Genomic DNA, 14,175 nt, shown 5'->3' on the forward strand with positions numbered 1-14,175 from the left:
ACGAATGGGAGCAGTTAGCTTGCAAAAATACTGCAAAATGGAGGCCGTGGTGAGCCACTCGAGTTGACTTTACGGCGCAGGCGCAGTGCAGAGACAAGTACAAGCTCAGGAGAAATCACACAACGTGGGCTGTGATGTGACATGAGATGCAATACAAGTTACAAAAAGCTGAAGCATACAACAGTTTATACAATCCATCTTAAACGGATGTTTTTATTTCTTCCTTCTTACAAATAGAACACAGTTGATATGCAGTCTTTACTTTTATAATGCATCATAATGTATCAAATCCTTGTAAAAATAATAATATAATACAACATTTTAAAAAATGGAATGCACAGTTTAGACTAAAAAAATGACCTGAGTCTCTGGTCCGCTTTACTAAAACAGCAAATTCACAGGCTTTTCTCTCCTTTTTTGTTTTTGTTCATTTGTACTGCTGATTTATCAGTGTATCATGGGTTTCATAATGCTCAGTGAGAATGAAAATTGTACATGTCACTAAATTTGTAGTTGATGTCATTTATTTGGCTGTGGGGCAGGCTTTTGCTGGTAACAAGTGGTTGAGGGGAATCAAAATATTCACTCTCAGTCTCCTCTGGAATATTGGCTCTTCTGGATGAAGTTGGCGAGTCAATCGCGGAGGATTGTGAATGATATGACCATGCATCGGAGGCTGAACCAGCCGAGGCACAGGAGGAGGTCTCAGGAACGTTGAAGGAGTCGAGGCTGAAGGATGAGGAGGCAGAGCAGGCGTGTGCCGGTCGTGGCTCATGCAGGTTGAGTTTGGAGACCAGTGGTTTTCCAACTGTCACTGATTGCCTTTCCTGTACCTCGTCATCCATGTTGGAATAGGTGTAATGAAGGCAGATGGTGAATATGAGCTCCCTCTATAAAGACCGTGAAGAGCAAAACATTATTTTTTTTAAAAGGCTTGGCTCTGAGTTCCAAACGTTTCCCTAAAAGCATGAAAATGTCGCTTGAAATAGGAAAATAAATCAATGTAACATTCTTAAATTCGACTGTTAGTGGACTTCATTACATCTTTTTTAATTTAAAATGGTGGTGTAAAACGTATTCTCGACTGTGCCAAATACTACATTTCTGTAGTGCATACACATATACAAGGTTTCTGCTTGGACAGAAAAATGATAATTTATTATGAAATCAATAATAACAGTTTCTGACCCTGAGTCTCTGCAGGCATCGGATTCGTGTGTAGAGACTTGGGACTTCTGGTGAAGGAAGATTTTCATTGATCAATAGTAAACTGCCAGCTTCAAGCAGGGTCTCCTGGTTACTCTGCTTCAAATCAATGTCCACATCCTGCAAAAGTAAGACAGATGAGTCAGTACAGTACATTATTGTTTTTGTGTGTGCTTCAAGTATCCACGTGTTACGTCCACTGATTGTATCTCTTCCCTCTTGTTGGAAGAGAGCTGTCTCAGGTCTGCCACACCCTTGCTCTGCTAAAATCTTGATATTTTGTTTTTTAATAGTTATGGTGATTTGGATTAGAGAAGCCTTATGTTTTTTTTCTTCTTCTGTTTTATGGCTAGGGTCGTTAGGGAGTTTCGTATTGTCTTTTTGTTTTCATTAGAATCATTTTTTTATTTTTTGTCTTGAAGACCCTGACTTATTTGCTTTCTTTGGTAATCATTAGGTTAAAAAAAAAACTAATTGTTACACTAAAGTGCTTCGGTAGCCTTTTTCTCATTCCCTTTCAATCAAGGTTGGTTAAACAGTGTTACTCCTTGTGTTCCCCTAGACATCAAGTTAAGGTCATAACATGATACATTTATTTCCACTGTAAATAGTGTCATATGAAAAACTGAGTCATTACAGGCTGGAATAACTGATCCTGTCAGTCTTTTAAAATCTCAACTCTTCGTGTGTAATATCGATTTACAAACCTCAGGGAAATCGGTAAGCTGAGCACAGCAGGAAACTATTTCTTGGGGCTTCTCAAGTATCCGAGTGTAGATGACCATGACATTGGAGAACTCTGCAGCAAATCCAAGCTGAACCTTCACTCCACAGTCAAACTGCAGGCAAAGGCTCTTTGGTAGGACTGCAAAGAGACATTTGAATCATACCCTGAAACAATACTTTTGATTTCAACAAACATTCAATCATCTACAAGTGTGACAATATTTATATTAATATTTAATACTTGTACAATAACGTGTGTAAAAAGGGTACCGTGAGCAACAGCCCACTGCAGGTTTCGAGCTGAATGGGATGCAGAACACTCTGCGGTTTCTATCTGGTCGGTGAGGGAACGCCGTTCTGACAGATTACTGCGTAGCTCCAGAGCCTGTCTCCCTCGAGTGATCTCACAGCACCCCATGTCTGAAAAGAGTACATATATTACAACATGCAACAAGCATTCATGAGTGCTGTTTGGGAGATGTCCTCCATCACCTGCCGATGCTGTAACATGACATGTGGTCCTGCTCCATGTTCAAAATGTTGACCCCAAAGAGAGTAGATCAGCGTTTTTGACCTTTGTGAATCGGTATGTAGTATCCTGCCAAGTATTCCTCCATTATACATTTCATCACACAGAAATGGTAACACTAGGGGTAAACTGCAACATTTTAAAATGGTTTGACGTATTTCTCTGGTTAAAGAAAATGTTCCTCCCACATTCTTTCCCTCGTTAGTTCCTCGTTAACCATTGCTGTGTTTCAGAAGTGATTAAACTGTGCCATTCTATTCCTGTTAAATCCGTAGAAAATGACAAAGTAGCTGGATCTTGTTTATCTGAGCCACTTAACGAAGATCACCAGCAGACAATGTGGAACTGTGTTTATTTGCTGTCATAGCAGGAAAAGCACAGGTGGGACTTGTGTTACCATATTGGTGTGTCTGTAAGCCGTGTCATGGAGCCAACATGCACAGACATTTGGACCTGTCATTGAAGGAACAGCACAGGTGTTACTCATAACACTAACGATGGCTCAAACGGCTTCAAGTGTTCTAGTGAGAGTGACAGTGAGCCAGCACCCACAAAACCAGGAACAGAAACTCCAAGCAGTACTCAATATTTTGATTATTTACACATGTGCTTTTTGTACTGTGACAGATCAAAATATCCTCTGTAAGAAAGGCCTATACCAGAGCCGTCAAGAGGGGAAACGTTTAAGCCTATAAACGATCAGGTAAAATTCTGACTACACCTGTCATTTTAGTGCAGTTTTAATCATCTGGTTGCATCAGTTACACTATAAAATCTAAGCAGATCAGTAATAGTAAGTAGATGCAGATGCGTTCAGGTACGATGTGTATTGATCTGAATGGAATTTACGCATATAAGCAATAGAAATGTCAAAGAAAGTTCACATGAAGGAGCTGCATGCAAGCCACTTTCCGGCCACATGAGGCAGACTATATGATGGGATCATCTCAAACATAAACAATGTAAGGTATAATCATACTTTCCATGCAACATGGATACCTCATATCATGCCCAGAGATCTCATGTTTCACACGTCTGCTCAACATACCTTCAGCCACTCTGTCTAGCATGACTGTGACCTTCTCGTCTTCACAGACTCGCCGTTTCAGGAAGCTTAGGAAGATGCCATTTGACACGTCTTTCCTCTTCACTTCGTATGCTTCAGCGTCTACGCATCTAAACACAACAAGCTACGCATGAGTCAAACCTTTCAGCAGAAATCGGAGAGATTATTTCAAACATGTACGGTTATTTTACTGTCTGCAACACTGGGGGAGGGGAATTAAAACGCCAGCAGAGGAGAATCTGCAAACTTACGTGGCATATCCAAACACTATATTTGCCGTCACCTTGAGCAGTCCTGGTTGTACAATGACATCATCATATAGGTTTCTAAAAAGGAATTCATGAGAGGCATAAATATTTGCAGCAGATGATCTAACGTCAACATGATATTTAAAAAAGCTGGTGCATCGACTCAATAATAATGTAGACTAAAATTCATACCTTTTGCGGCACATGTCCAGCAGCAATACGTTAAGACCAGTCTTTTTCTCCTGCATCCTGGTGAGTACATTCTGAACACATACACAGTGCTCTGATGTGTAGGAGGCTGGCGCATCTATGGGAACCATAAAACTGTTGCCATAGTTCTCATAACCATGACCAGCAAAGTATAGCAAGCCTGTGGAAGGAGTAACAAATCTGTGTTATTGAATTTGATGTTAAATAAGCATGTAGTTAAAAAACATCTTTATGAAGAAAAACAGTGGTACTGTATATCCGTTTAAATTATTTATTATGTTGGGGTAAAGCAGGTATTTAGCCTGTGTTGTAGTCTTTAAAAGTACAAACACATATGATTCACGTTTTGAACACAGTGAGCATATTGTTCAGACCGACCATAGACGCCCTTGTCAAGCAGTAAGAGGAACTCTGTCACAGCGCTGTGCATCTCCTGCCAGTTGAGGTCGAGCAGGGAAACCACCTTGAAGTCCATTTGTCTGAGCAGGTTGGTTAACTCGTGGACGTCAGCGATGGGAGCACACAGCTGAGTGTGGTAGAGGTAGTTCATGTTGCCAATCAAGAGAGCAACTTTGTCTGTGGCTGTGGAGGGGAAGATAAGGAACTATAAAGAACTGTAGAAAAAAATCATGTAATCCACAGGTAGTGTGTTGTGATTGCACTTTGTTTAGTTTTTTTGCATAACTCACCATAGAAATGCTTGATTGATGAGGACGGGTTGACCGTCTGTTGGAGCTTCCCGTGAGCTTCCCGTGAGTCTGTCAACACCAATAAGAAAAGGTTTATATATATATATAAAATATATATATATATATATAAATACTGTTTAATGTCTCGTTTTCATTTCTACAGTGCTTTGTAACAACCCAAGCTGTACACATTACCATCTGAACTGGGGCCTGCAAAAAAGTGCAAAACAGGACGTTGTTCAATGCACAGTACTAGTGTTTTATTGAGCCTGTAAACGTGCCATGTCAGACTTAATGCTGGTTTATCTATGTTTACAAATTTCTCTCACCGATGATGATCGTCGCTGTGTCACTCCAGACCTCATGATACAAATTGAACATCTTGCACCTGTACTGTCCTCTGTGTGCTGTGGTCACACATGGGATCTACAGGGAATAAAAGAAGATATGGAGACCAACTTTGAGAATTTGTTAACTGTGTTTTTATTATAAAGTCTCGACACCTGCAATAGTCTGACCTTGCATATGTCATACAAACGTACAAGCAAACCTTGATTTAAAAAAAAATATTATCCCTTTCACGATGATAGCACGGGGCTTTGGTGTTAGTTGTAAAGCTTTTTCCCCTTTTAAAAGTATTAAATCACAAAAACAAGTTTTCTGAAATCATTGTTCGATACATCGGTAAGCAGCGAGTGCACCGACTTACCTTGAGAGAGTGAGTCTTGTGTTGTGTCATGGGCCTCGTGTTGTGGTACCACTCGTACTGCACAGGCGGGTTGGCCTCCGCTTTGCACTCCAGGAACAAAGAGTCGCCCTCAGACACTGCCCGGGACTGAGGCTGATGAATGATACGCAGCCCACTCGCTGACCCTGGAAACAGACTGCTGCTGCAACCTGAGATGGCAAGATTTTTTTCAGATATTACATCACATGAGATGGAAAAACAAACAAACAAACAAACAAGAGAAACAGGGACACGAGAAGGAGGATCGGAGGAGTACCTGGACTAGGACCTGCAGTTTGGATAAAACGAACGTGAGCCCACTGGGAGAAGATAAAGTTCCCTCCGTAGTGGACTCGACAGATATAGTGGCCGTGGTGGGCCAGGACTGTAGGACACAGAACCAGCTCTGGTGTATTCCCGGTCTCGTCCAAAATCTAAAACAAGCAAATAATCTATCACCACATAATATCACATGATAATCTAATCACCACATTAAGGTGGCAGATAAATACAGAACGCATCACATTACTCAGGGTTTGACCTGTTGTATCATTTACATTCACATAATAAAACAAGGTTCGACTGACCTCCTCTTTGCCTCTGAACCATTGGTAGCTGAGTCCAGGGGGACCGGAGGCTCTGCAGGTCAATACCACCCTGCCCCCCACTGTGGCCTGCTGGGTCTGTGGCTGCACTGTGATCTGGATCAGCTCTGCCACTACCACACACACAACCATAAACAATCATATGCACAGAAAAAGAGTAAAAGAGCAAAGGCATTTTTATTTAGATGTGTGTGTAGCTCCATGTTTTATCAGCATCTACATAAACATCACTTGCATCACTGTGTGCCCCCGTGGTGAATAGGGGTACTGCAGCAATGGACAGTGGAAGAGAAACAGGGCAGATGGTAGCCAGTGCCCCAGTAATAATATGTCTGTAATAATATGTAAAAAAATACATAATATGTAAAAAAAATATGCAAAAATGTATAGGGCCAGAGGGGGCTCTGGCCCTATACCTGTACCACATGTATCGCCAGAAAGAGGAAATTGTAAGTATTCATAGCAGTGACAAAATGTGTCTAAGAACTGAATGAGTATCATTGCGTTTATTGTTATATGTGTGTCCTTCATTTTTTGGAGAACCAAACCGATGGGGGCAATAAATGGACAGCATTTTTATTGGAAGGTGCAACATGTTCCTCAACAACATTTTAAATATTCTAGAAATGCACAAACACACAGCCTGCTTAATACATTTGTTGAACAAAACGTTTGCCGTTTCAAAAAAGGTCGTTTTTAACATTTGCATAATGTATCTCCCCTCCCCCCCCCTGTCACTTCTTCCTCACATGTGGGGGTAAGGTACTGCACAGCTTCCTGGTGGTCCATCTTCCTCAGGCAGTGGAGCAGGAAGCCCAGGGAGCAGGACCGGTCAGCAAGCCGAGCCAGGAGGGTGCGTCCTGGGCTGCCTGCAGAGCTCAGCACCTGTAGTGAGCAGCTGGTCAGCTCACTCTCACTGCAGAGAGGGAGTGCAATGGGCAGAGTTATGTCTGGTGGGGAGAGTGCAATGGGCCCCCAAAAAGAAATAGCAGGAACGTGCATTATGATGGAGAGACAACGCTGTTTCTCATACATCAAAGATAATCCCTATACTACAGGATGTTCAAATTAGTGTGGAAATAATGTCATTGTTTTTGTGGAGCGCTTCTATTAAGTGATGCCTTCAATGTCTCACCTGCAGCGGAATTTCGGCTGCTCGGACACAGCATTGGCCAGCTGCCTCCATCCGCAGGTCGTGTTGTCCAACATCTTTGACAGCCTGTCCAGGGCTTCTTCACTCAGACTACCGACGCTCATGGTCCACTCCTCCATCTTCGCAGGTGTCACCACAAACACACCGAGGGACCTACCGGACAAACGGGAACTTTTAAGTGATACACTTGTTCGCCTACACGACCGCAGCCGGTGCAGCACAAAACATTTTAATGAGCGGTAACGGTAAGGTACGCACGCGACCGGAGATATTAATCGTATTCAGGAAATAAGCCTTAAAAACGACGGACTGATCTAACTAAACATCTAAGTAAACATCGCCACGTCGATTAGTAACTGCGCTGCCACTTACCGCTTCCGCAATTAACAAACAGATAAATACAAACTTACCGACTTTATCACAAGTAAACGGACCGGTAATCAACTCCGGTTGAAGAGAAAGAGGAACGAGTTTCTTTCTGCATGGACAGAGCCGCGCGGTGCGTTTCACCGCATCAGGGTTCTTCCACTCTTACATGATTTTGTTCCCCACATAATGATTTGCTTCTCTTTTCGGTTCCTCATTTCTTCTGCCGTGCCCGAACCAGAGCCGTCTAATGAGTCACGTCATCTCCGTTCAATACGATGATGACAGACGTGTAAAAGTTCGGTAAAGTTGGAAAAATAACTTTTGCATCATTTTGGAGAATTTATAATGGGACAAATATTCAATAACTTCACTGTTATAAAGTGCAATGTGACCAAACTCAGTAAATACAGCAATGGTCTCTTCCTGGTTGTACTATAATGATGATTTTGGACAAATGTTCCTTTTGCATAATGTAAAGGATTTTATATATTTGGGGAAATATTCAATAACTTCATTGTTATGCAGTGACCTGTGACCAAAACCACTTCATCCATATATGGGCTGCTCTTGGTTATGCTACAACATTTATCTTGGTAAGGTAAGCTTAACATTTTGGAGATTTTGGCACAAATATTGGGACAAATATTCAATAACAGTTATTGAATATTTGATTTTGATCACACAACACTTTACAAGAGTGTAGTTATTGAATAACTACACTCTTATAGTTATTCAATGACTACAGGTCAAAGCGTCTTTGAGCATTTTGAAAAGCACGATATAAAATTAATGTATTATTATTATAAAGTGTTGTGTGACCAAATCACAATATACATCAATGAGCTCAAGAAGGAGTGGAGTCTCTCCTCGGACATTGTCCCGCAGATCTGGCAAAAGTTAGCATGAACAGTAGCCGACCAAAGAGAATGCTCAGTGTCCCCTTGCGACACAGCATTATGTCCGTGGTACTTGGGGCTCCAGAGAGTCTGCGGGCCAGGTGGTTCCCAGACCTCCAAGCTGTGATTGTTTCTACCATTAAATCCATGATCATGCCTTGCAGGGCCTCCTGGATTCTCTACAGGGCCTGATAAATAGTGGGCATGTAGTGTCCACTCTGCGAGTGTTTGCAGCAGTCATGAAAGCCTGGACCGCTTCACGGCCAGGATCCACCCTCTGATGAAGCGCCTCCTTTGGGGGTCCCGGAGACTGAGGCCCCCCCACTTAACGCTTTGTTCCTCAATGGGACCTGCAAACATGTCTGCTGTTTGTTTGTTTTGTTTTTCCCTAAGACAGTAGGCTTGTTCGAGATGAGCCAGTTCTGCGCAGAATCGATCGCCGGCGATCGGCACACAATGCATGTCGGTTAAATTTGTGTCCGACTTGCTCTGACGTCATGCACACGTGGTCAACGATAATCTCACGAGCAAGGCGGCCGCCGATTTTAGAGCCAGGCGCCGCAGTAGCTCTCCACCGACTGCATGATGGGAAACGCCTGGCTGTTGCCACATCAGAGAGCTGATTGACTCTAAGATCTGACAGCAAACACCACGTGTTGTAGAAAATCCTTATTTTATGTGTAGTTGTAATACTGTAATACGCTGGATTGTTGACTTTTAGTCTCATGTTTAATCTGAAAACATATCTTGTTGTGGTTAGTACAAACCAGTAGTAATGTATTTCACAAGCAGACATAAAAAGAACAAAGCTACACGCACATTTCTACATAAATATATTTATAAACACATATAAATAAATCCAAATGTAATTTGTAAACTACAAGTAGCCTAAAGTTCAGAACTAACAGGAAGTCATTTTTTCTGTAACTTCCTGTGTATACCTTGAAGGCAGCCTAAAATTGTCCGACTTGACCACAGTTTTTTGTCAACGCCTCCTGCTGCGGCCGCCTGCTCTCTCTGGATTCCAGGCGAGGCGCAGCTCTTTGGAACAAGCCTATTATCTGTCTGAACACGCTTCTTCTATGTCTGTTAGCAACAACATAGGGCGGGTGGAACTACGCCCAAATACATTTTTATGGTCGTACTCAAATCATTAGTTCTCTATTTGTTTTTTTATCAATCATTAATTATATTTACATATAATCTTATACAAATGCAAAGGGTGCTTTATTATTAGAGTGGCAGCTACCATATTCATATTATACTTTTGTTTAAAGAAAGAATGGAAAGGCACATTTTGCAGGATATTTACGTATTCCTATTTATTTATGAGTTTGCAAAAAGAAAAGAAAAAACAGGGAACATGTTTTGTGGAAATATGAGCAGGGAATTTCTTTTCAGATATGTGGAAAAGACCAAAACGGAAAGAAAGATTGAACATGTACAAACTAATTCAGTGCAATGCAGTAACCTCAACCAAATAAAACTACCAAATATTATTTTCAAGGTGAAGAATGCTTATGATGTTTAGTTTTTGTTGAGACAGTTTCATTGTTGAGGCTTTACTCTGGCTGTATGTTCCTTTAACATGAACAACATGAGCTTCCAGGTATTATTACCAGAAGGCCACTGAATATACTGCATAACTCTGGCTCTGAACATACAGCATGTCAGATAATTCAGTCCACTGAGTCTGAAGCAACCCAACGCTTGAGAAGAAGCCCTCTGTCAGTCCAGTGAAGGCCTAAAACTTCTTCCCTTTATGTAGTTTGTTGAAACGCCAAATGTTCTCCTTCCTCATACGCTTCCAGTATTCCCAGGTGTCCGACTCCAGCTCCGGCAGCTTTTTGGGCATTCCCAGGTTCAACTGGAACAACCTGAGTGAAAGATAAAAGGAGAGTATTGGCCAAGTATGTTTAAACATTCTGGGACTTTGATGTCATAAGTTAAACATAGTCACCCAGTTACGTCAATAACTCTCTTAAACAGTCTGATAAAATTGTTTTTTGCTGATAGAAATGTATATATTCTTCTTCCACTGTAATACATCATAAATCTAGAGAACCTAGTGGGTTTATAATTTCATGTATTCCCCAGAATACCATTTAACTACCAAAACCTAAAGCTTGGGCTGCATTTAGTATGTGTCGACAAAGAGAGCAATAGTATTTGTAAAAGGCAGCATTTGATGCCTGAAATACATGTTATGTACTTACAGAAATGAGAACACAAAGTAGCAATCCTTATTTAAAAGATATGCACATTTTTCTGCTATAGAAGGACACATCCAGCTTTGATCATAATATATCTTGAAAAGGAGGACAATGCATTTTACAAAATCCAAAAAGAGTTAAGAACTAAACTATGAGAAAGTAATAGAAAAAAAAAACAAATCAGAAATGAGTGCCCTCACCACTCTGGATATTGATCAGGGGGCTTCAGATGGGGGTCTTCTCCTTGCTTGAGGATGTTGGCCCCTACTGCATAAGAAGTAAGTCTGATGGGGTCCCGACACACCTCTGGGCCTTTCTGCTCGTCTTTTGTCATACCTTTCCCTTTCCCTTTGGCCGCTGCAAAAAAAAACAACACATTAGTAATGTTTACATAACTATGGAGACATAATTATGATTGGGGTAATGAGTTGATTGAAAATAGAAAATAAGACATTTTGTCATTAACAATGGTTTGATACAATATTATCTGCCACTGCAAGCATTTAACATCCAGTTGTTGATTTTAGGTTTTGGTTGCTTTTATAATTTTTTTTCTGTTTGTGTATCAAATTGCCTTGTTGTATATTTGTTTTGGGAAAGGGAGGCGAGGGGAGGGGGGCTGTAATGTGTACCCTCACCATTTGGCTGTCTGATATGTTATCCTTTCACTCCTTATTTGTGAGGTCTATTGTATATTAAGTCTTGTTTTGTAATTTCTACAAATAAATCATATATAAAAAACAATGGTTTGATGGCATATGCAGACAGAGGTGGTGGATTTATAACTACTAACAAAAGTATCCATTCTAAATCACACACAATGGAGAAAACTAAACGGTCAACTCGATACACATGTGTCATAACTACAACTAACTAACTCACAACTGGCACTGAATAACATTTCTAATAGAAATGTTAACGTTACGTCCTATTTACTCACCAACTTTCTTAGCATATCCACACGTCAGTATTCTGTTGAATACGTTCGTCCTGCACAGCGACGTTGTAGCATTGGTTGTAATGCATTTTGTTACCGTGGCTATCCGAAATAAACTAAACCCCGACATGTTTTACTGTAGGTTACTAGAAAACACAGCCCACCGTGCTACAGTTTGACATTCAGTTCCTTTAACTTCCGTTTGCTGCTATGTGTTTGAAATGATCTACTGCCCCCTCTGGACGGGCAGACCCACTGCAGGACGACTGAGACATGTAGTTTGCACCTCAATCCGACAGGTGGCAGCACCGCCGGACGCGTGCGTGTACTATAATATACAAAGCAGAAGAAGACAATTTACAGTTTTGGGAAAATGTCTGAGTACGCTGCGGCCCAGAAGAGTACCCTGAAATTAAAAGGTGTTGGGAGCATTTCAGCAGGAAAAAGGTACGTCTTGTGCCATTTGGTTTTTAAAAAAAAAGAGGAGTTATAGTCGATATAAATACTTTAAAACGAACCGTCGCACCGGACGCCTAGTATTCAGTCGGGGTTAATATTAGCATGTCTGCTAATAGCAAAACATTGTTACGTTAACGTTTTCTCCGACTAATGGAGTTCGTAACGATGAAGTAATGTTTGGACGAATTCATTGACGTAAAAGCATCGGACAGTGGAAAATGGTATCACCTGTGACCTTAATCGTGTTAGTTGTGACATTATGGAGGGTTACAGATGTGGCTAAAAACATTAGCTCACGTTAGGTAAAACGCGATCTCAGACAGTTAGTTACACAAAAAGTACAACTTAGACACCTCAACAACATTAGCACAAAAGTAGATAAATACACTAATACAGGTATTTAATGGGACGAAGATTCATTTCTTGAACACTCCAAATACACACAGGCACATGTGACCAATTTGACTATACAGATCATTGTTTAGTTGCCTACATTTGATCTTGTGCCTGTATGAGTGTGATTATCTGTCTTTGTCCTTGCTTGTTGAAGGGAGTGATTGACCTGACATGCCTCTTATCAACTAACTGGCCATTACACATTGTTTTTCAGGAAGAAGAAGAAGAAGGATAAAGAGAGTAAGCGTCGCTTGGAGCAGCTTAACACCAGTCAAAATGACGATGAGGAGAAAAGCAAAACGACATATGTTGACAAAAGAACACCGGCACAAATTGCTTTTGACAAGATGCAAGAGAAGAGGGTAAGTCATAGTTCTCCAGCATTAAAGGGATGCAGTGTTGCATTTACTCGATTAGACAAAAAGATCTCCCACAAGTCTTTACTAACTCAATGCCGCATTAGTTTGAGGGCCCATACTTTGACACACAACCTAGCATGACCAAACCATTTCACAAGTCGTCTGATTCACACAGAGGAGACGTTGTAATAATAAACACTAAAATAAAAATTTCCCCAAAAACGCAAAGACAGAAATCCAAAAGAAGTTTTAGATAGGACATTTTCCGGGCAAACAGTTAGACAAATTATGATTTTGTGCTCTTAGCTTTAAAACCAGCAATACTGCAGTGGAACCAAAACTCCAAATCATCCTTATGGTTTGTGGATTATTAACTTGTGTGCTGTTTTGAACTTATCTGTTACATCAAAGTGCTAATTATTTAATAAAATATGCCTGAGAGGCTGTTCAAATTAAATCTTAATACAGCAGAGTAATCCTAACCTGAAATTGTTTTAAAATAGATGTTACCTCAGGTATGGTCAGTGATGTTTCATAGTCTGTCTTTTAGTCCTCATATATATTGACAATGTTTATCAGTCCTTTTTCTACCCAAAGAAAAGGGCAAAGTTCATTGTTTGAAGTGAGTGTTGCGACATAATGTATAGCAGTGCATACACATGAAGCACCATAACATCCGCTGTGCAAGAACATGGGATAATGTTTGCATAAAATACATATTTTTTCTATGTTAAGAATATTCCCAGCTGCAGCAGGCCATTGCAAAAGTTTCATAGCATAGCTTGTGATTTATTGCAAAAGGTCATAGTGTCAAAAACCTCAGGTGCTTTGTAGAATCCTGATGGTAATGTGTTTACAGTGTGCCTAACCTCTTTCTTTTTCTCTCTCTCTCTAGCAAATGGAGAGGATTTTGAACAAAGCCTCAAAGACACACAAACTCAGAGTGGAGGTAAGTCATGTCAGGCTTGGCATTGGACAATTCAGCTTCCACACATTTATCCATTTAAATTATTTTTGGTGGTCAAATGTAATTTAAAATGAAAGATAGAATAATGTATCTAGAATATACATTGCGTCTGAAATTATTTCAGATTTATAAACTGAGAACTGACAGCAAAAATGTGTCTTTTGTTTTGTTCATTTGCAGGATTTCAACCGCAACCTGGACAAACTGACGGAGCATTATGATATTCCTAAGGTCAGCTGGACCAAATAGAAGACGGGCAATTGGTCTTTTTTTCTCTCGCCTTGCACGTCACGTTTTTGTTTATTAGTTTGATATATTTACAATCATAATCCTTCAATTAGCATTCAGTCCAGTCACTTCTGTTTTTAATTCCTCATGTATAAAATAAAAGAGTTGAGTTAACGCAAATCTTATGGGTTT

The 14,175-nt window shown here is 40.5% G+C and overlaps 3 protein-coding genes across 3 annotated transcripts; 1 reads left to right on the top strand and 2 right to left on the bottom strand.

Moving 5' to 3' along the window:
* Window positions 1-225: 225 nt before the first annotated feature.
* malt2 (MALT paracaspase 2) lies at window positions 226-7,278 on the bottom strand (the record flags this gene model as incomplete). The annotated part of the gene is given in 15 exon segments (XM_079220756.1): window positions 226-890; window positions 1,189-1,326; window positions 1,914-2,071; window positions 2,203-2,352; window positions 3,510-3,637; window positions 3,779-3,853; window positions 3,968-4,145; window positions 4,364-4,568; window positions 4,570-4,711; window positions 4,991-5,100; window positions 5,384-5,571; window positions 5,679-5,835; window positions 5,989-6,119; window positions 6,756-6,922; window positions 7,142-7,278. Coding segments are annotated over 15 exon segments (2,481 nt in total). The 3' UTR covers window positions 226-473.
* Window positions 7,279-9,730: 2,452 nt separating this feature from the next.
* mrpl54 (mitochondrial ribosomal protein L54) lies at window positions 9,731-11,705 on the bottom strand. The gene is made up of 3 exons (XM_079220571.1): window positions 11,578-11,705; window positions 10,838-10,994; window positions 9,731-10,301 (listed from the first exon to the last, which is right to left on the bottom strand). Exons 1-3 carry the CDS (start codon window positions 11,702-11,704, stop codon window positions 10,169-10,171), a joined length of 417 nt encoding a protein of 138 aa, XP_079076697.1. The 5' UTR covers window position 11,705; the 3' UTR covers window positions 9,731-10,168.
* A 225-nt stretch (window positions 11,706-11,930) lies between these two features.
* Window positions 11,931-14,163, top strand: fam32a (family with sequence similarity 32 member A). The gene is made up of 4 exons (XM_079220717.1): window positions 11,931-12,021; window positions 12,644-12,791; window positions 13,684-13,737; window positions 13,936-14,163. Exons 1-4 carry the CDS (start codon window positions 11,948-11,950, stop codon window positions 14,002-14,004), a joined length of 345 nt encoding a protein of 114 aa, XP_079076843.1. The 5' UTR covers window positions 11,931-11,947; the 3' UTR covers window positions 14,005-14,163.
* Window positions 14,164-14,175: the final 12 nt, after the last annotated feature.

Source organism: Taurulus bubalis (assembly GCF_910589615.1).
Source record: "Taurulus bubalis genome assembly, chromosome: 7".
Taxonomy (NCBI): domain Eukaryota; kingdom Metazoa; phylum Chordata; class Actinopteri; order Perciformes; family Cottidae; genus Taurulus; species Taurulus bubalis.

Bases quoted from the DNA above. Each gene is read 5' to 3' on its own strand.
- mrpl54 (XM_079220571.1), bottom strand. From the start codon at position 11,704: ATGTCGGGGTTTAGTTTATTTCGGATAGCCACGGTAACAAAATGCATT. The intron at 10,995-11,577 runs GTGAGTAAATAG...TTTTTTTTGCAG, and splicing joins TGGATATGCTAAGAAAGTTG to CGGCCAAAGGGAAAGGGAAA. The intron at 10,302-10,837 runs GTGAGGGCACTC...TCTTTCACTCAG, and splicing joins CCTGATCAATATCCAGAGTG to GTTGTTCCAGTTGAACCTGG.
- fam32a (XM_079220717.1), top strand. From the start codon at position 11,948: ATGTCTGAGTACGCTGCGGCCCAGAAGAGTACCCTGAAATTAAAAGGT. The intron at 12,022-12,643 runs GTACGTCTTGTG...ATTGTTTTTCAG, and splicing joins AGCATTTCAGCAGGAAAAAG to GAAGAAGAAGAAGAAGGATA. The intron at 13,738-13,935 runs GTAAGTCATGTC...GTTCATTTGCAG, and splicing joins CACACAAACTCAGAGTGGAG to GATTTCAACCGCAACCTGGA.